The sequence below is a fragment of the Tinamus guttatus genome, unplaced genomic scaffold (assembly GCF_059628265.1).
Source record: "Tinamus guttatus ecotype Peru unplaced genomic scaffold, ASM5962826v1 Tinamus_guttatus_pri_ptg000215l, whole genome shotgun sequence".
NCBI lineage: Eukaryota > Metazoa > Chordata > Aves > Tinamiformes > Tinamidae > Tinamus > Tinamus guttatus.
Window position 1 is genome coordinate 2,090,413 of NW_028288749.1, and position 20,307 is coordinate 2,110,719.

Here is a 20,307-nt window from a genome sequence, read left to right on the forward strand (position 1 = left end):
AGGTAGCGGGACCCACTCAGATCTACTCACCCATTCCTCGGTCAGTGGCGGGGGCTAGGGCTGCCACCACAGCCCCAAAGACATTTCTGTGCATCCTCCCTGACAACTGGCTACATGTCATGACAAAAGTTCACTCTGACAAATCAGAGAAGGCCATGGCACCGAGTCGTGCTCTCAGTAACTGACCTGGAGACCCAGGCACCAATATGTGGGACAAGAGAATGAAATTCTTGGTGTGGAAAAAGCCCTTCCCAAAAGTCACATGTGAGAAACTCCACATTCAGCTAGCACTAAGCTGAACTGGGCTGTACAGAAATGGCAAAATAAACTACACCAGGAACTCATGGTATTAGGCGTAAAAAGTCTTGAATTGGTCTCTCAAGGTGCAGGAAATTAGCAGTGGAGACGAAGAGTCTCCAATAGCGCAGCGTGCGGCTGCCAAGGGCTCCAGAGCTAAGAGCACCTGGTAACAAGTCATGCTCAGCTTCAGCCCTGCTCTGCAGGAGCTACGAGGGGGCTCAGCGAGCTGGCGGCGCAGAGCCGCTGTGTGCCCGTCTCAGGGCAGCCGTTGGCAGATGTCTACATGGAAGGAGGCTGACAGGGGTCTTCCCCCCATTGGGCTATCTGACAGGACAGCAGGGCAGTCCGCACGGCCAGAATGGAGAGGAACCTCCAGCCCCTGGGATAAACACCACGACAAATCGTGAACATCTCTGGAGTCTCACCCACTGCTTAGCATTCAAGGTGCTCCTGCCACCAGGCATTGCAGGAACCAGCTCCGAGCAAAAGCAGCTCTGACCCTGACTGTTCCAGGTACCACAGCCAAAGGGTTTCCAATAACAGAACACAGAAATGCATATTTAAAACCAGCTCTGAGAGGTTACTTGGGAGAGAAGGAGCTGACTACATACCACGCTGCTCTGTCATACTCTGCCCAGATCCGTACAAACTCATCTAGATGGTGAGGTCCCAGGATGGAAGAATCCCGAGTCAGGTATTCAAAATTGTCCATGATGACCGCCACAAATAGGTTAAGCATCTAAGTGAAAGGAGAAAAAAAAATTTACTGAGACTTATCAATCCCACTCCAGGAGCTCCTGAGCTCCACATTGTCTCTCTTTGGGTCTCTGTGGGCCAAGTCCCTGTCAGACTGGGCCATCACAGGGGTTATCCTGAACATCCCAGCCACAGGAAAAATGCAACCAGGGCATTCATGACAACCCTGTGGCTGGGGCACGGTTTAGGAGATCCAATGAGAGCAGGCCCTGCAAACTGCAAGCTCAACATAAAAAGAGGGAACTCACCAGGAAAGAGCAAAAGAAGATGAAGGAGACGAAGTAAACGTAGGCGAGATCAGTGCCGCAGCGCTCGTTCTCGTTCTGCCCCGACGTCGCCGTGGTGTCTGGCTCGCAGCCCTTGCCCTCCAGGCAGGACAGCATGATCTCCTGCCAGGCCTCCCCCGTGGCACTCCTGCACCAAGCAAGCAATGCAATCCTAGCTCCCTAAGCAGCGTGGAGGCAAGTCGGGAGGAGGAGGCTCCCAGGAAGAGCCTGGATAAGCAACCCCCCGGCTGCCTTCGGCACATCCCAGCACGCAGCAGAGCACTGCATCAGGTCGGCAGAGACTGAACTGTTCCCACAGGAGTGTGACCTAGCCAGGGTGGTGCTCAGCCCCTTTGGGGCTTTCACGTGGTTCTCTCAGCTCCTGTGGCCATGTCTTTCTTAGCTACTTACTAGCTAAGAAAGTACTTACTGCTACGTGGCGGCACCAAGGAACAGCCTGCAGGAGTGTGGGGCTCAAAGGGAGGCAGGCAGCTGGCCTAGCTCTGCTCCTGGTCACCCTGGCCTCACAAACAGTGCCAAAAGATTCTTTTATGGGTCAAAAACCGTTTGCTTACCTGAAGAGGAGCATCAGGGAGCCCAAGAAGCTGCGGAAGTTGTTGTGCCGGTTAATGTGGCTTTCCTCATCGAGCTTGATATTCCCAAAGACCTATTGAGGGAAAGGAAAAGGGATGAAAATCATAAATCCAGGATGAGAGCTGCTGAGCCAGGACGTACACTGGCCTCCTCTGTAAGAGCACCAACAGGGACAGGAAAACCTGGCAGCGACCAGCAGTCAGGGAAGGGAGACCCGCGTCACCTTAACAGTTCCCTGGTATGTGGCAAAGGCTGCAAGAGGCCAAGCTGCCAGGGGAACAGCAGCACCCAGGACCTGGGATCCACCAAGTCCTGCCATGGTGCTCTTCACTACTTTCACACAGGCGTTCGCCTCCTGCATGAGCAGGGAGCATCAGAACACAAGCGATATCACTCAGTGCTGGGTTGCAGTCCTGGAGCACTGGTAGGAGTGGACAAAGCCCCAGGCATGTGCCAGCGTGGTTGGGCACAGGGGTGACAGGTCTGGTCTGAATTTCGGGTGACTCCCACGCATGCAAAGCTCAGAAATGACTAAAAGACTTGTGTCAGATCACAGAATCGTTACAGTTGGAAAAGGCCCTCAAGATCATCAAGTCCAACCATAAACCCATCCCCACCATGCCTGCTAAACCATGCCCCTAGGTGCCCCATCCTACACGTTTCTTGAGCACTGCCAGGGACGGTGACCCCACCACTTGCCTGGGATGCTCTGGGATCCTCTTCCATCCAGACTCCCTGCAGCAGTGCAGGATAGACACACCAAGCTCAACTGCCATAGCCTGTTTTCTACTTTGGGAACCCTTTTCCCCCACATTTTAACAGCCCCATGCTGGCTACCCAGAGGGGTGTCCAGCAGAGGCCATCGGAGCCGATGGTGTGAGAGCGCTCACCCACCAAACAGAGCTGGGCAGCCAACACCGGCCTGCCTGGACCCTACCTAGGATCCCCGGGGCCAAAAGAGGCTACGAAGCCCAAAATTGGAGTATATCATAAAAATTATACGATACAAGCAAGCCCACAGAAGGACATAAAAAATGTTCGTAAAGTGCCTTAAATAAGAAAAATGCGCGGTTATTACTGTTAAATATTTATTTTACTTTCCGTGAATCTAAAAATACACTAACTGCAGAGTATTTTTTCCCCTGTACAGGTCTTGTGGAATGTGTAATTGTAGAATATTTTCTGCCTCCAGCTATTTTGCTCAAATAACGCCCACAGACTTTACTGCTTGGGGATTTGTTCACAATGGTGTTAAAAAAAAATAAATCAAATACTATCACACCGCAGGGAGGGGAGCTGAGTCAGATGGCAGTTGTTTAGAGCAGAGAACACCTGGAGCCAGTGCTGAGATGTGTAGGACCGAGCAGCCAAAAACAGTCACTCAATTTTCAGGGCCGGGAGAGAGGGGGTGGAAAGACTAAACACCAGCACTGCCATCCAAGAGGGAAGCCAGATTCTGTGTTTGAGCAGGTGGCAACTACGGTATCTACTGCCTCCCCAAAACCTACTTCCCCCACCCGGCCCTTCCTAACTGTAAGCATCAGGCAATCACACCAGCTACTGCAATGGCTCACCCAACAGGCTTCTCAAAAATCCTGAGTATTAATAGTCAAAGATGCTTCGTCAGATACTCAGCGTGGGTCTTAGTCATCACACTACAAAGCCAGCCCTGCAAGGCATTTCAGCACATGTTCAAGTGCTTTAACTCACTTTTTTTTTTTTTTTTTTAACTGGACTGGAGCCTAAAGCTCACGTTTTCTAGTGCTTTGAGGAACCCACCCCCGGTAAGTTCATTGCAGGTCCCCAAGCTCGAGATCCCAAGCAGATTGTCAGCAGTGTGGCTACCAAATGAGCCCTTCTCAGAGGCACAGGTAGATACTGGGCTGTAGGGAACAGTAAGATTTGCCATCCATTCGGATGGAGAACACAGAAAGCTGCTCACTAGGTCTCTCAGACATGAAATCAATTTCTGGAGGCTGGTAGAGACAAGGAACTGGAAATGACAGAAGCTCTAAGACTGAAACGGGTTGTGATTTGAAAGCAGCTGCCCAGGCTGTCCAGCTGAGTCCACAAGGACACATCTCCCAGGGTCCAAATCACCCTGAGAATTGCCTCTCTGCACCCCTGGCCTTTTGGTGACGTGGGGAAGGCCAGTGCGGGACTCGACTGAACAAGCAGGCGGCCACCCCACGAGGGTATTTGCTTCTACAGCTCGGAAACAAACCATTCCACCCTCAGACAGGGAGGGTGCTCCACCACGTGTTCCACCTGGATGCCGTGACCTAGTAAAGCCATGACAGGCAGGCCAGGGCTAGCTCTTGCTTGGTGTAATGCAGAGGATGACTTCGTTCAGCCTGTCTGCTCCAGAGAGATGCAATCCTAGCTGTCTGTGCTCACCTGCATCCCAATGATCGCATAGATGAAAAAAAGCATCGCAATCAAGAGGCAGACATACGGGAGCGCCTGCAAGAGAAGCATGTGAGTCATCCCATTTAGCACAGTCCAAACGCACGTCGGAACAGCCTGTGTTTGGGAGCTTCACCCCAAGCCTCATCCAGCCACGTGGTGTTTTACCTTGAAGGACTGCACAAAAGTCCAGAGTAGGATCCGGATCGTGTAACCCTGGCGGAGCAGCTTGATGAGCCGAGCAGCCCGGAACAACTTCAAAAAGCTCATGTTGAAGCTGCTGGTGTTCACCAACTGGGAGGAGATCGGAGCATCAGAAGGTGGCAGAAACCCCCACCCCTCGACACCCTCCCAGCCCCGGTGAAGAGGCGGACACGACACGTGATCCCGCACACGTTCACCTTGGTGTCCGTCAGGATGATCTCCGTAATGCTGCCGATGACAGTGATGAAGTCAAAGATGTTCCAGGTGTCCCGGAAATAATTCTGCAAAAGAGAGGAGAGAAGGAAGATGGATTAGAGTATGGTGACAGTAAGTCTGAACGGCACTGGGACACGGGCCAAGTCTTCCTCACAGGCAATGATGACAGCGGCAGAGACCTGGCCATCCATTTGTATGCTGCCAGAGTCTGGAGCAGTGTCCTGTGTCTGCGACAGTGACAGCCCAGAACGTGTTTACAGCGAGCAGCTTTCCCTAGGAGATGACTCAGGCGCCACGCGGGCCGCGCTGCTGAAAGGGAGGGCCCAAGCAGTGCAGCTTCTCCGAGCTGCTCCGGAGGAGCCCGAGGGGCAGGATCTCCAGGCTCAGCGCTGCTTGTTCGAAAGCAAAGCGGGGACGAGGGTAAAAACACTTGAAAATCAGCCGGGAGCGAGAGGCACGGGTCCTCAATTCCCGGCCCCGCCGTTCCATGGTGAGGCTCCGCAGCCTCCCACGCAGACCCACGCGTCGCTGCAGCAGCAGCGCCCTGCCATGCTCCGCCACGAAGCTGCTCCAACCCTCCATCTGCAGGCCCCAGGTGGCCTCGCGCTCCCGGGGGGCACTCCCCCAGCACCAGAGCTGGGCAGGTCCCCACGCAGAAGCGGGGAACGCAGCCCCTCAGCAGCCTGGTGTATCCTAGGCAGGCTGCAAAGGTGGCGAGGAGCTCAGCTCGTCACACTGGCTGTTACTGCTACACGGCTGCTCTGTCCTCTTCCCTCTGGGTACAGACCCGTCTCAGCCCTTGCTGTGTGAAAGGGGCTCTCTGAGCAGCACCTGGTGGGTGCAGCACAGGACTTGGCCACAACCTGTCGGGAGCAGGGAGAGGGACTAGAAACCCTCCTGCATTTGAATCTCACCTACTGGGTCACAAACAAAAAAGAAACCAAAAAAGAGCAAATCCAACAGCTGCCCATAAGCAACAAATGGTGGCTAAAGAAAAGGAAATCTGCGGCTGCAAATGTTAAACAGGCATCCGGGGACTTGAGGAGTGGGCACTAAACACGAAGGCCTCACCACCGGTTAAATGTGGTTCACATGCAGCCCCAGCACAACAACAGACTGGCATCTCAGCCCCGCTCCTGGAGACAGGCGGTCGCACAACCGCCGCTGCCAATGCAGCATTTAGCACAACAACTGCACACCCCACGGCACAAAGTGCCGTAAAAGTGAGGCAAAAACCAATGCTGGGGTTTCCCCCTGCACACTCATGCACTGTCACGGAAATGTGTTTACAGTCGCAGCAGGGCTGAGCTTCGACTGTGGCAGGGACCCCTGATCCCACGGATCACGGGTCCCTTTAGGACAGTGACTCCACAGCTGTGTCCAGCAGTCTGGGGACCCAAGAAATGCAGCAGTGGGAAGTTTAATGAGAAGTGAAGGAGCGATTCCAACACCCAGCAGCCTAAAAGCAGCCCTCAGGCTGCCACCCAAAATAACCAGCAGCTACCTCACCTAACTAACCGTTCCCTCCACGAACCCAGGAGCTGAACTGTGCTGCCATGGCCCAAATTAACTGCAAACTTGTTAGGAACTGAGGCCACTTACCAGGAAGCCAAAAGCAATGATCTTGAGGACACACTCCAAGGAGAACACCATGGTGAATGCAATGTTCAGGTACTTCAGGGCCAGCTCATAGGTGTATGGAGCAGAATAGTACTGACAGGGAGAGAGACATTATAGCTGGTATGGAGCCTGCCATCATCTTGGTTGCTGACTTTCCCGGGGAAATCCCTGCAGTGGCCTATGTTTCCTGCCCTCAGTGCCTTGAGGCCATCTCCCCCTTCCCTTCTCTGCCCCTCTCACAGGATTATTGGCCATTGCTTCTAAGGAGGAATCACAGAATGAGTCCTGATCCCTCTGCAGTAATTAATAGGACTGGAGTATTCTCTTGTTAGGGGAGGGTGTCATCTCCACATTTGAGGTATGTGGTGTTTTGACTGATGCAGTTGGAGGGTGGAATACAGCATGTTTCCATGTGGGGGAGGTAGAAAAACCCCAAAGCCAGACTTGGGAGAGAAGAATTGTGTTTGAAAAAGCAAATTACTTCAACAAATGCTTCATCTGAATGTGAAAACTTGCAAGGACCTTCTCAGACACCCTGAAAAGCTGCCCTGCTGCAATGTTGGTCTGCCTACCATTCACTCCTTAAAGCATCTCCTGGGAACAAGGAAAGTACCCTCCGATCCTGCCCTGGCTAATCCTCCTTCCCTCCGCCGTCCTAACCAAGGCGGGCTCATCCTGGCCAGCTCACCTTCATCATCAGCACCACGGTGTTCAGTGCTATCATGGCCATGATGGTGTACTCAAAGGACGGGGAGACCACGAAGTGCCAGACCCGGTACTGGAAGGTGTGCCGGTTCTGCGGCATGTAGCGTGTCAGGGGCTTGGCACTGATGGCAAAGTCGATGCAGGCTCTCTGGAATAGACAATGTGCATGAGACCCCAAACAGTGGCTGCTACACTCCTCCACGGCCTAGACAGGCAGGTGGCCCATGGCTTTCTTACAACTGCCCAGCCCCAGGCTCTCAAACGGCCTACTAGAGCAGCCAATGCAAAAACATCCTCCTTTCCCCTGCCCAGACTGTACCTCGTTCTTCTCCAGACTGCACTCCTCCATCATTTTGTCTCCTTGCTCTTGGAATGTGATGATGATGAGAGCCACAAAAATGTTGACGAAGAAGAAAGGGAAGACCACAAAATAGACGACATAAAAAATGGACATTTCCATGCGGTTACTGCGGCTGGGCCCGCGGTCCTCCTCCGTCACATCCACCGAATGCTGCAGCACCCTGTGGGCAGACAGGTGAACAGAAACAACCAGAGATATGTCCACCATGACTGCCACCACGTGGCACTCGTCACAAGACAGGCATCACCCACGCTGTGCAGCCACCTCAATCTGCCCACGCTTGGAACGATGAGACAAGCCTCAGTCTTAATCCACTTGGCAAGTAGGACCCTTCAGAGGGGCTATAGCTCATTTTATGGTGCTCCATCCACACCCCTGATGGAAAATGGATTTTCCAGCGCTTTGCACACAGAAACAAGAATTGCCCTAACTCTCTTTAGAATGGAGAGAGCTAGTGTTACAGTTATGTCTAAAGTAGACCTAAAATATACTTCCAAGCTACGCAGGAGAAAGTCCATCATTCATATCAATCACTTCTTAAGGAAGGAGCTAACTGCAGCTGTGGTCCCTGCCTTGTAACGCAGCTAAATCCACTTTTGTCCTGAAATTATTTCTCATCCTTCCTCTCCTTCCCTGCTCAGCAGTTTCTTTCTCAGCTCTGCATGAATACAGCCAGTTATTAACCCTGCCACATCAGCTGGGCAGCGCCCAGCGCTGTTCAAGGAAAGAAGAGAGAGCAGGATACTCACTGGGGCCAACCTTCACCAGTGGAGACTGTAAACAGGGTAAGCAAAGCCCAGATTATATTGTCATAGTGAAATTCGTGGCGCTTCCATTCCCGGCACTTCACTTCCATCTTGTTCTTCTCGTGGTCCACATAGTTCCCTCTGTAAGGTTGGGAGAGAGGAAAGATCTTGTTTTACATTGTCAGTCTATGGGCTGGTGGTGGTAAACCATGGGGCAGTGTGTGTGTGCAGTGGGGTGGGATGTCTCTCCTCCTGCAGGGCTGCAGAGAGAAACGTGGGGAGGCTGGATAACAAACCTGAGGGAAACAGAGGAGACCGAAGGCGGCAAAGAGATCAGGAGCAGAATATAAGGAATATAATATATCCCAAATAATATATAAGGAATATAATGTATCTCTGTCCTGCGCCCACAGCAAATGCACAGCTGCTGACATGGACAGAGGCAGGGACAGGGCTCAGCCCTGGCTGTCTGCCCCAAGAAACCACAGCGAGCAGCGAGCCACAGCCGAGGACTTAACTGGGAACCCCAACATGACACTAGCCAGCACCCTGTCTTTGCCAGAGGTATCAGCAGCATCGCACCTACTGAACAGGGCACCTACATGCAGTCTTTCTCCGTGTCCTTAGAGCTGTCAGTACAGTAGAAAAACTTCCCCTTGAAGAGCTGGACAGCAATGACAGCAAAGATGAACATGAAGAGCTTGTAGACAATAAGGATATTGAAGACGTTCTTCAGCGAAGTCACCACACAGTCAAAGACAGCCTGTAGGAGAGGGCATAGGAACCAACAGACTCAAAGGGCAGGATCAAAACCTTCCTCAAAAGTGCCATGTGAAGAGACACTTCCCACTCCTGACAGAAAAAGGAGGCAAGAGCCAGGCCTTCTCCCGTGCTCTTTTGCAGATGAGTAACGTTCAGAGCACCCCCCCACCACACACACACACACTTACTCAGTAGCCCCTTAAGGAAGCAGCGATTTATATCCTCCAATAGTCTCTGTAAACAGGGCAACAGACAGGAGACCTTGACGCAATTAGCAGCACTCAAGACCAATTAGTAAATACTTCTTTGTTTAGCGTCACCTCGAACAACAAGGCAGCCTGAAGACCTCTGCTTGCAACAGTCACCACTCCCCAGGCCTCAGAGACTGTTTTTTCAATCCTAGGTCTCAAAACATTTTAGGAAAGAAGAATAGCATTATCTCTCTTTTATGGCAAAGGTGCCCAAAAATGAATGGACTTGGGCTGAAGTCCATTCACTGTTTGAGAGGAAAAGCTAGGATGAAAAGCCACTTCTCCAGGGTGCCACCCTGGGCCTCACTCATTGGCCCATAAACCCCCGTGAAGAAAATTCAGGGCTTCTTGGTGTCTCATGCCCTGCTGACTCTACATTCTTGAGGGTTACAGTAGGACAACCCATAATCCTACTCGTGTTGCACACATAATTCCACTGTTCAGCTAGGAGATTCCTCTCTGGTGTAACATGATGACAGCACAGCACCAAAAAAAAAAAAAAAAAAAGAAAGAAAGAATTTTGGCTCTGGTAGGAAAGATAATGATCTCAGAAAGAGGCCCGAGCTCTCCCAAAGCTGTGACAGCCGATCATCAGGAGAGCATCTGGGCTTTGCTGCCTTGTTTTCACTCCATCTCCAATTTCCCTGACAGAGGAACTAATTCTGATATGCTGCAGATATCCAATTTGAGGGCAAGCTTGCTTTAAACGGCTCATTGGATAGCCAGATGTGAGATGGTTTGAAAGGCGTTGTGTTTGAAAACAGGGCTCTTGAACACTTGGAGCACTTTGAGAATTGCTTGGCTGTCGCTCAGGAGCGCATCACCCGGCACGGCGCATGCATGGGGCCCGGGGGCATCGTTCTGCTACCGATCAACTAAGGTTGGAGCAGACAGAAAGAGGCACAAAAAGGAAGTATTACCTTGAGCTTGGGCAGGCGCTTGATGGTCTTCAGAGGCCTCAAAACTCGCAGCACACGGAGAGACTTGATGGTCTTGATATCCCGGCCTTTGTTGGTCCTACCGTGTTGGAGAGAGGGGCGTGCACCCAAAAATGAAACAGAGACAATAGCCTTCCAGGCAGCACACAGCTCCCAGACAGCACACAGCTCCTTCCCAGGGCACACAGAAGGACACGGCAGGGCCACACTCAGCAGCGATGCAGAAACCACAGACACGTTACTAGTAGAGCGCTCAGCCCACCTAAACGAGCCTTCTTAACACACGCTGACAACTGCCATGGCTGGTAAGTAACACAATCCTCTCCTCCTTGGGCTTAGCGCCTCCTCCTTCGCTGGGGAGCAGCTTCCTTCACCAAGCCCCTCACCACGAGAAGTGGGGTGACGACAAGGTTGAGGCAGCAAAACACTGCCCTGCTGGAGGCAAGGGCTGATGGAAGGACAGCAGGGAAAGGAGCGTCGCTCGCGTGGGGCTGCTGCCCCCTTTCCCATTAGCGCTACCACCACGGCCGGCCTGGTCCCTCACCTCACGCGGTGCAATGGGCTCAGTCCTCTCTTGCCGGCTGGCACGGCGCTTACCTCGACCCCAGCCAGCTGCAGGAGGCAGGGTTTAGCAGCAGGGCTCTTTAGAAAAGAAGGATAAGGCCTCTCCTGAGCCTCGCTTCTCGAATGGGATCGTTAACCCCAACCATAACATCGGTTGTTTTCTTGTCCTTTAGCTAAAGCCCAGGGGCTGCCTGTGGAAACATCATCTCAGGATGGCCAAAAATCACCATTTGCACTAGCAGAGCAGAGAGGTCCTGGCAAGCGTGGCCTGGCTTGTATGTGCTGGGCATCCTCAGAACATGGCAAGGAAATGATTTACAGCAAGGGACTCTCCAGATAGCACAGATGTTTTGTAAGGGTTAACACAGCAGGGAAGACAACAACAGGCTTTTCCATTAAGAGATGTGAACCAAACCACTAATCCCGACTCCTCCACGGGAGCTCAGCTCCACAAACGCATGGGAAGCAACTCTACAGACAGCCCCATGTCCCCTGTTCTCACCTCCCTGGCCTCCTGCTTCTGCTCACTACCAGCCCGGGTAACTTTCTGACCTGGCTCCCTGGGTGAGGATTTCAGGCCAACATTCACCTGTGTAAACTCCCCCCAAGGGCAACTGAAGTGCCAGGATTTACCCCTGCTGCGGATAAGGATGCTCCAGCAGCAGTAGTGCCAGAAAACCTGCTCATGTGGATGTGCTTGAAATTCAACCAGGGTGTGGATAAAAGACTGGATTAGACTGAGAGGAAAGCCTGGCCTAGGGGAGAGAATCAGTTCTCCCCAGAGTCCTGAGCTTGGTACAAAACACTTCTGTCGCCCTTGGGAGGATGTCAGGGCTGAGGTTTCGGCACCGGCAAGCCCTGACACTGCCAGGATCTCGCCGAGCAGAGCTGAGGAAGCCCATCCTGCCGTCAGCTCTCTGCTTTTCTCGTCGCCTGCTCCCCTGGATGCGCTCCGCACAGGGAGTGTTCACAGACACTGTGATCTACAGTTAAAGCACCCTGGGGGAACAGAAGGACAGAGCTCTCCTCTGAAGGAAAGGAACTGCACGCCTTTCAAAGGAGATCTTGTCCACTTTTTCATTTCCACACTAGAAATTAAATGTGTTGATTCATCCAGGCTCTGCAATCCATAATCTTCCTCCTGTCTGCAGCGTAGCCTCCCTGAGCAGCGGAACGAGTCTCACGATGCTTGTTTGGTCAGCTCAGCTAAGGACACCAACTCCTATTAGCACTTTCTGAGCAGAACAACAAAAACAACCAGGACTTCTTCCTGCACTGAGAGAGGGGGGCACTCTCCGATCTCCAGGGGCTCTCAAATGCTCCATGGCCTGCTCTCGAATTACAAATAAAGTTCTCTTAATAAAGTAGCTGTCCTGGGGGACCATCAGTCAGGGTCTGGCGTGGAGCTGACCACCTTTAGGACACCCCAGGGTGCTGTACGGGATGCAGACGAGCGCGCTCGAACCTCTGCGAGCACGAGGGAAGCTCGGCTAGGAGACAGCACAGGCACCAGGCAGACGAACGGCCACACACCCCGGCTCCCCCGGCAGCCCGCGGCCTCCCCGCGCCAGCGCCCCGTGCAGCAGCAAACAGCATAGTTACCCCAGAGCATTTCTGTTGGCGACGCGGTCAGGCGGCCACGAATCAGCAAAAGCACAGAGAGGAAAAGAAAAGGAGAGAGAAAGAAGATCAGGTAGCTACCAGGAGAGAGGAGTCACCGGGACAGGGCTTATCTCCAGGGGTATCTCCTCACTTCTGGCGTAAGTCAGGAGATGGGGCCCTCCTTCCTGGAGGAGTTGGGAGGGAGGGGGTAGAGAAGCCTCTGTTTCAAGAGGAGGCCGTGGAAGAGGGACAGCGGGTGACACGGGAGACCCCAGCGCAGCCGCTCAGAGAAGGCGCCCGGGAGGAACTGCAAGGCCGCAGCTCCCTGCGGACGCTGCACCCGACACGTCGCCTCCCCCGCCGAATCCACGCGCAGGGGACAAGCAGCAAGGGAAACCCAGGAGGTCCCTAGCTGAGACCAGAGCTCCGTGGTGGCTTACGCTGAGTCCCTGCCACGTACAAACCGAGGGTTCAGCATTACGGGGAAAGGGGCAAAGTCCTACAAAGCAACACGCTCCTTAAAAATCATCCAAATTAAAATAACCCCGGGCTCTAATTGATGAAACAGGTGAAGACACCCTCCAGCCATGCCAGGGAATTACTGCACCAGTAAGTAGGAATTCCCTATAATGGAATAAAAGGCCTTTATCCCGCTCAGCTCAGACCAGGTTTATTGTCCTTTTTTAATTTTTTTTTTTTTGCTCCTGCCCTTGCTGATCAGGCCACATTACTGGCCATCCCACTCTGCAGAAACGGAACATGCTCAACCTTTCCTGCTACTGCAAATCCACAAAAATAGGTGCTATGAGAGCTCCAGGCAGCTCAGCAAAGCTGCAGGTGGGAGCTGCTGCTTTGTGCGATGCCTCCTCAGCGGGTGCCACGGGAAGCAAAGGCTAGCAGGGTCTTTAGTTATGGTTCTGGTTATTTCAGCTAATTTAATTTGAACCCTCGGGAGACTTACAGTTTTATATTGGGCTTTTTATTTAGGCTGCATTTGGACTGACGTATGAGCTTTCCAGGCAGAGAGCTACGGACAATTGCAGAGAAGAGATGGCCTCTCAATCACGATGTACGGGCTCCAACAGGACAGTGGGCAAGTCCCAAGGTCACTGGGAGACAGCGCTTTCTGGATGGAAACTTTCTCATTTTTTATTTTAGCCACAAGCTGACAGAGTCTATTTCTGCACCAGCCCTGGGGCTCCCGAGGGCTGCTGCCCTGCTTAGGGCAGTAATGTGCCAGCAGACAGCAGGTCAACTCACGGAGCCTGGCAACCTATAAATGCAACGCATGGCCCAGTCACCAGCACTAACGCCACCACCACGGGCGTCCAAGGCACAAGGAGAGAACAGCAGCGTGCAAAACGCACGGCACAGGGAAACGGGAGCCTCTCCTCTCCCCTGACCCCGAGGAACCGTGGGGCCTGCTCTGGCCGTGCCGCAAACGTCCGGCATATCCGAGAGCCCTCGCGTACGGCAAAGCGACGGGCACGCACAGCCCGAGCCTCCTAACGTGGAGAGGCCGAGGAAAGGCCGAGAGCTGAAAGGGAAGACAGCCACTTACGCCAAGGCGAAAGCCACCAGCGCTCCCACCACCACCACGAAATCCAGAATATTCCAGAGGTCTCGGAAGTAGGAGCCGTCCTGCAGGATCAAGCCCTGATCGATCATCTGAGGGAAAGCGGTGAGAAGAAAAAAAAAAAGCCAGAAATCAGCAGCTCAGCAGAGTGGAGCGAAAGCGAAGGCAGCTAGAGAGCCACAGAAGTGCTGGGCGCTCTCTGTTCCCACAAGCTTCTTTCATACAGATTTTGGGACCAGAACTTAAAGACCAAGCTCTTTCCCATGCGAGACACCCCGCTCGCAGTAAGGATGCTAGCAGGCTTCTCAACACCTTCATGCAGCCTGAAAGGGGCTCTCACCTTGATAACCATCTCGAAGGTGAAGACACCAGTGAAAACGTAGTCAAAATACCTCAGTACCTGCAGAGAGAGGTCACGGGTGGGATGTTGGCCCACAGCAACTGCAGCTGCCCTGCAAATGGTCTCCCTTATGCCCACCCAGACATCATCTCCACCCCACGTGCCAGCACCTGCCAAGTCCAAGTGCAAACAGAGGGCCTGTTTGACCACACGGAGGTCCAGCCTGTCACCTAAGCATGCAGAGCAACCACAAATCTAGTGTGTGTAGGTGGAAGATAAACATTTCCTGTGCATGGTGCGAGCTGCTCTGAAACCTTGTTGTGAGCCTGAATCACGCTCTGCCATACCAATCCCCGCAGGCATCCACATCTCCCCGCTTTAAGCCACTCAGCTGTCACTCAGTGCCCGGGTTCTGCTCCGCACCACCACCGCTGCACCTTGCAGTGGCAGATAGCGAGCCCAAGGCCCAGCACAGCCCTAGGAGCACACGTTATCTCAGCTCTGAAAACAGCACCATGCAAAGAGCCCGGCTCTGGGCAGTCCCTGCGCAGGGGTCCCTGTCAGTGGGGTGCCCTGCAGGCCGGGGGGAAGCAGGGCATGAAGCCAGGGAGCTTGGCAATCACCTTGTTGCGGTCAGAGTTGGTCAGGACGGGATCCTCGGCAGCCAGGGCGATGCTGCTGGCCGCGATCACCAGCAGGATGCACATCTCGAAGTAGCGCAGGTTCACGATGTAGTGGCAGGCCCTGCGCACCCTGCAGGGGACACCGCACAGCCGCCCCTCAGCCAGCAGCCCTGGCACACAACACACCCCGAGACGGGCAGCCACAAGCCAGGGGCAAAGAGGGGCCGCGCGAGGCTGGCTCGGGCTTGCCCACCGCTTTGCTTGGCTCTCCCAGCCCCAGGCACCGGCGGGGCGGTGGTTACTCAGTGCCCTTATCCCTCCTGCCTCCCAGAGCTGCATAAGTGCTGAGAGAGAGCTCGGCTCAAACACAGCGAGGTGCAACAAGCTTGGAATAAAAACTGCAGCTTGCAATTAACTGTGCGGAGAACAACGAGCACGGCTAGAACAGCAGGAAAGCGCTCTCGGGGCTTGGGGAAGGACGCTGCTGTTAATCAGGTTGCCTGGGAGAGTTTTATCTGCCTTCCCAGGGGGATCTCCTTTTTCCAAAGGTGATGTCTAAAAGGCTTTGTCCCATCCAGCCCTCTCCAGCCCCAGGGCTGGGACAAAGGACAAAAAAAAAAAAAAGTCTCACGGGTTCGTTGTGCTGAAGATGAACATGGAACTGTGAGGCACCATTGCTTTGCCTGTCTCACTTTTCTCTTTCTTCCGTTTCTTCTTCTCCATCTCCTCCTCATCCTCTTTGCTCTCTGCCTCCTTTAAGGGGCTGGCTTCTCCATCTGTCTTGTTGCTAACTGCAGAAGAAAACGAAAAAACAAGAGCCTTTTCCTGGCCTTGCACGCAGAAAGCAGCACGGGGCAGGCGTGCAGGCAACGGGAACGTGGCACCACGCGGCTGCTCTGCCGCGGGCAGCCTGTCCTGCCTCCAGCTGTGCCCTGCCAGGTTCCCCCAAGGGCCTCCCCTCGCAAAAAAACATCTTGCAGCTACAAGAGCTCCGGGCTCCTCAGCATCGCTACGGCTGCTGCAATGCGAATGCAACAAAAATGAATTATGCACCTCCCGAGCAGCCCGGGAATGGCACTACCTCGCAGCACGCATGCAACCCGTGAGCTTTCTGCTTTACATCCCCATGTCTAAGTTGTGCTGCTGCAGAGAGAAAGATCAGAAGGAAATAAAAGACACAAGAGGACACTGACTAAAGGGGTTTTTTAACAAAGCCAGCGTTTGCAGCGCTGTTTAATTAATAACGGCTTAAAGTGGCTCACCTTGGCAGCAAGGATGTGCTCGGGGGAACTGGGTGGCAGCCAGCTGGGTGGGGGCTGCTGACACATTAGGAAAAACAGGGGATTTGGATGTTTTGCCCAGGCGTTAGCAAGGGGAAGCAGGGGGGAAGGAAGCAGGAGAGATGTATTAAATGAAGATGGAGACAGGAAGGGAGTGAGAAAGGGAGAAGGAAGAAGTGCTCTAGGGGAAGGGGGAGAGGAGGCGAGAAAAGAGCAGAGACGGGGGAGGAGGAAACAAAGAGAGGGGGATACAAGACCTTGCTTGCGGGTGACACAGGGTGGATGCAGCAGGTTGCCAGTCCTGGCACAGCAGCCAGGCCCATCTTTGCAGAGCAGCATCTCCTCGCGGGGAGGGCTCAAAGCAAAGCCACGACCCCCTCTGGTTCAGAAAGCTCCTATTTGAGGATGAACCTCGCAGTGGAGCTCAGCTCAGCAAAAACACAAGAGGAGCCACCGGTGCACACCACGCACCTGGGCTTACTCACAGCCCAAGTCAGCTGAAGGAGGTCACCGTCTCCACCAACACCAGTGCAGATGCACTGGAAACAAGCTAGTAATGCCCTGGGCCAACATGGGCCAGCTCGGACCCATGAAGAAGGGAGGATGAGAGCCAGAAGGCCCAAGTGGAGCCACACTAGCCCTTGCCCTGCGGTCTCCCGCTGCTGCCCCAGCTCTGGCTGGCTGCACGCCCCGCTCGCGCAAGCTGAGTGCTGCTCGTGGCGTGTCAGCATGGCGTTGGGCTCAGCTGGGAGGCTACGGGCACCGCTCGTCCCGGCGGGAAGCACGGAGCAGCACGAAGAAGGCTACAGGTACGGATGGGAAATGAGTCACATGAACGACTCGCCAACCCCCAGGGAACCACTAGGGTACCCCAGTCCCACAGGCCAGAAGAGCAGCTGAGACGAGTGGGCTCAGGAAAGAGAGACAGGTCCTCACTCTGTACCACAGTGGAGTCTTGGACATCAATCATGATGGTGGTGCTCTCTGTGGCCTTCTCGGTGTTGGCGGTGATGGAGGAGAGGTCAGGCTCGCTCCTGCTCACAGCACGACTTGCCTCCAGCTGCAGGCTGCCCAGCAGGGCTTGCTCGCTGGTGTCCAGGCTGCTGCAGTCCTGCTCCGTGAGGCTGCCGGCCTTGCCCTGGCCCGGCTCGGGCACGGCCTGCCGGGGGCTGCCCTCTTTGGTGGTCCCAACCAGCTCAGCAGCTGGGACCCCGTTTGTCCTGCAAAAGGGAGGCGGGAAAGGGAGGGAGAAAAAAAGAGAGAGAAGAAGGGGACAGTAAGAGGAAGAAGCAATGGGAGAAAATAGGGTGAGAGAAGAGGTGAAATTAGAAGAAAAAAGGATAAAAAGCACAAGGAGCAATCAACCCCTTTAGATTTGTTCTTCCAGTGCATCAGTCAGAAACACCAAGTCACTGTGCCAAAACCCCCTCTGAGGAGCACGGTAGGGTCCCTCTCCAAGGTTTGCTGTGCTTTTCTTGCTGCCTCGGTCCATTTTTCTCCAGTCCCTCACGTGGCACTTTGGGATAAGCTCACCTGCAAGTAGCCACAAGACCACAGGATCTCTTTCTCTGGCCAGAAACACTGAGGGCAGAGCTCATCACCCCACGATCAGGCAGCTCATCGCCTCCCTGAGGCCCCTCAGGACACAGAGCACGCGTGTCCCTCAAAACCCTCTCCTGGCTGAGAAGCTTGGGGAAGGCGGGCTGTGATCCAGGGGGAGCTTTGAGGCTATCCAGTGGTCAAGGACATGCAATGTCCTAATCTGCAGAGACCTGAAGGCAGGAACCTCCAGAGCACAAGGAGGAAGGCGTTGTGCCCGTTCCGCTCGCGCAGGGTCAGGTGGGGATACAGGGATATGGGCTGGGCATATGCCTATGGGGAGGAGGGAGTCACTAAGGCCCCAGTTTGGGAAACAGGAGAATCCAAAGGAATGGCTGTGATCCCGGCTCTCGTTGCATGACCAGCAGAGATGGGCACACGGGCTGAAGGGACCCTAGGACAGGCTAGGGGCAGGAATGTGACAAAAGGGGAAAAGAGCCCCACAGAAAAAAAAAAAAAAAAAAGAAAAGAAAAGAAGAGATGTAGAAGAAAGAGAGAAAGAAGAAAAGGAGGAGGAAGCGCTGAAAGGCAGCTCTCTCCCCAAGGCCCACTTCCTCGCAGCGCCTCCACCTCCCGCTCTGCAGCCGGGGGACACGGTGTCTGCAGGAAACGACGGGACGGCAGCCCCTACCTCGTGCTCTCCTGGCTCCCCTCCGGCTCCCCCTCAAGCAGGTTCTCCGTGGCAGCGGTGGCCCCGGGCCGGTCCCCGTCCTGCGTCCCCTCCGTGGGGCCGGCCTCCTCCAGGCCCGTCTCCTGGCTGGCCGAGTGGCTCTCCAGAGCGCCAGCGGGCTCCTTCCCCTCGGTCCTTGCTTTGCGGTGCCGGCTGCGCCGCTGGCTCTGCCTCAGCCGCGCTCTGTCCTCGATGCCCCCGCCGCCGCCGTCCTGCTCGCCAGGCTCGCAGTTCCCGTGACACGACTTCCACGGCTCCTTGTCCCGCCTGGCCCGGGGCGATGGGCTCCTCCTGTCCTCGCCGGGGTTGGCCGGGTGCTCGGGGCCTTCAGCGGGCGCCCGCACACCCTTGGCGCCCTGCTCCTCCTCACACTTCTCCAGCGTGACGCCCTCGCCGGGCTTCTTCCTGCGGAAGATGCTGGCGTGCGGATTGATGAGCGGCGGCTCGTCCTTGTTGATGCCCTCCTGGCTGGACATCTGCATGTGGCGCCGCAGCTGGCTGGTGCGCTGCTCCCACACGGACATGTGGTGCCGCCGGCGACGCTCCCGTCTGCAACGGTGACAGTGCGGGAGGTTGGCGGCCGCATGGCCCTCACCCCAGACACCTCCCACCCCGGCCCCCCAGTGACGAGACAGACGTTGGGGACACGCTCAGTGTCCAGGGACGACAGACAGAGGCCCTGGCGGCGCCTTCACGGGGCAGCCTTGGGCTGCCTCTTGCATCCCGTGCTCCAAGTTGGGCTGCGGGTCTGAAGACCTTAGACAAAACCTTCACACATACACAACACCCTGAGGAGACAGACAGGTCCCTGCCGCCACACGGAAACACGCACAGAGGAGCACGCGCACGGCCCCTCGCCCTCTCGGGGTGCACACACACACACGAACGGGGGCACGAACGAGCGCACGTAGCACAGGCACGCGCGCCGCAACGCCCACGCCGAGGAGCACGCGCCGCGCGCGGGCGCGCACAAGAAGCACACGAGCCACACACAACACGCACGCCCGGGGCCCACATACAGGTGGCTGCTGCGCGGCTCCCACATCGACATGTGGTGTCTCCTCCGCCTGTCTCTTCTGGGGAGGAAAAACAAACCAGTTCAATCCCGCTCAGCCCACCCGCGGGCGGCCGGACACGGCACCAACCCCCCTGCACGCGCGCACACACCTGCACGCGCCGCCGTCCCCGCGCACGCTCTCGCACACACGCACTCCTCGCTGCATTCGCACGCCCGCGGCGCCGCGCACGCCGGGGCGATGCCCGCAGCGACGCTGGCGCCGGGGCCGCGGCTCCCTCCTGCTGGTCCTTGTGCCGTGCGAGGGAGATGCGGCAAGAGAAGCTGCCCCGCTAGCCTGGCCGGGGCTCAGCAGGGGAGAGAGCGGCGCAGGCTTCAGCCCCGCACAAGCTCTGGCTGCCTCCCTGGGTGTTTAAGAGCTCTTCAAAACTGCTCCGGTTCAGGGAGACGAGCTATTCAATTCACTTCTAGCGAATTAGCCAAACATGCTCATTTTACAGAGGAAGCAGCGTGTCAGGCCAGGCGAGAACTGCTCAGAGCCATCTCCACGGGGCGACGCAGCAGTGTCTGCTCTCCTGAGACAGCGGAGAAGGGAGAGCAACACACATCTCCCTGGAAAAGCAGGGTACAAGCACAGGGCCAAGAGCTTGGCAGAGCATGTTTCACCTGAGTAGCCCTGACACAGAGAGATGCCTAACGCGCTGTCAGTGTCATTTCCCCCAGCCTTCAGGCAGTTCATGAGTCTCAAGGCGTTATCCTCAGTCTCAGCACACAGAGATGCGCAGCTCCAAGTAAACAGCCACGAAGTACATGCAAATGCACATGCAGGTGTTTGCAGCTTTTGCTGATCCACATGTAAACAGCATGTGCGTGTGCAAGACAGGCAAGTAAATACGCCCTACACGTGACAACG

At 55.1% G+C, this 20,307-nt stretch overlaps 1 protein-coding gene across 2 annotated transcripts in view; it reads right to left on the reverse strand.

The window, feature by feature from the left end:
- Window positions 1-20,307, reverse strand: part of CACNA1E (calcium voltage-gated channel subunit alpha1 E) — a 94,376-nt gene that overhangs the window by 15,446 nt on the left and 58,623 nt on the right. For both annotated transcript variants that reach the window (XM_088524851.1, XM_088524852.1), the window contains exons 20-39: window positions 19,399-19,455; window positions 18,341-18,928; window positions 17,047-17,330; window positions 15,462-15,621; window positions 14,831-14,960; window positions 14,208-14,267; window positions 13,853-13,959; window positions 12,292-12,303; window positions 10,108-10,204; window positions 8,777-8,937; window positions 8,178-8,315; window positions 7,387-7,588; window positions 7,051-7,215; window positions 6,345-6,455; window positions 4,724-4,807; window positions 4,491-4,616; window positions 4,314-4,379; window positions 1,898-1,989; window positions 1,305-1,470; window positions 912-1,039 (exon numbers count right to left, since the gene is read on the reverse strand). In XM_088524851.1, coding sequence (XP_088380977.1) covers window positions 912-1,039; window positions 1,305-1,470; window positions 1,898-1,989; window positions 4,314-4,379; window positions 4,491-4,616; window positions 4,724-4,807; window positions 6,345-6,455; window positions 7,051-7,215; window positions 7,387-7,588; window positions 8,178-8,315; window positions 8,777-8,937; window positions 10,108-10,204; window positions 12,292-12,303; window positions 13,853-13,959; window positions 14,208-14,267; window positions 14,831-14,960; window positions 15,462-15,621; window positions 17,047-17,330; window positions 18,341-18,928; window positions 19,399-19,455 — 2,934 coding nt within the window. The remainder of the gene's footprint in view (window positions 1-911; window positions 1,040-1,304; window positions 1,471-1,897; window positions 1,990-4,313; window positions 4,380-4,490; window positions 4,617-4,723; window positions 4,808-6,344; window positions 6,456-7,050; window positions 7,216-7,386; window positions 7,589-8,177; window positions 8,316-8,776; window positions 8,938-10,107; window positions 10,205-12,291; window positions 12,304-13,852; window positions 13,960-14,207; window positions 14,268-14,830; window positions 14,961-15,461; window positions 15,622-17,046; window positions 17,331-18,340; window positions 18,929-19,398; window positions 19,456-20,307) is intronic.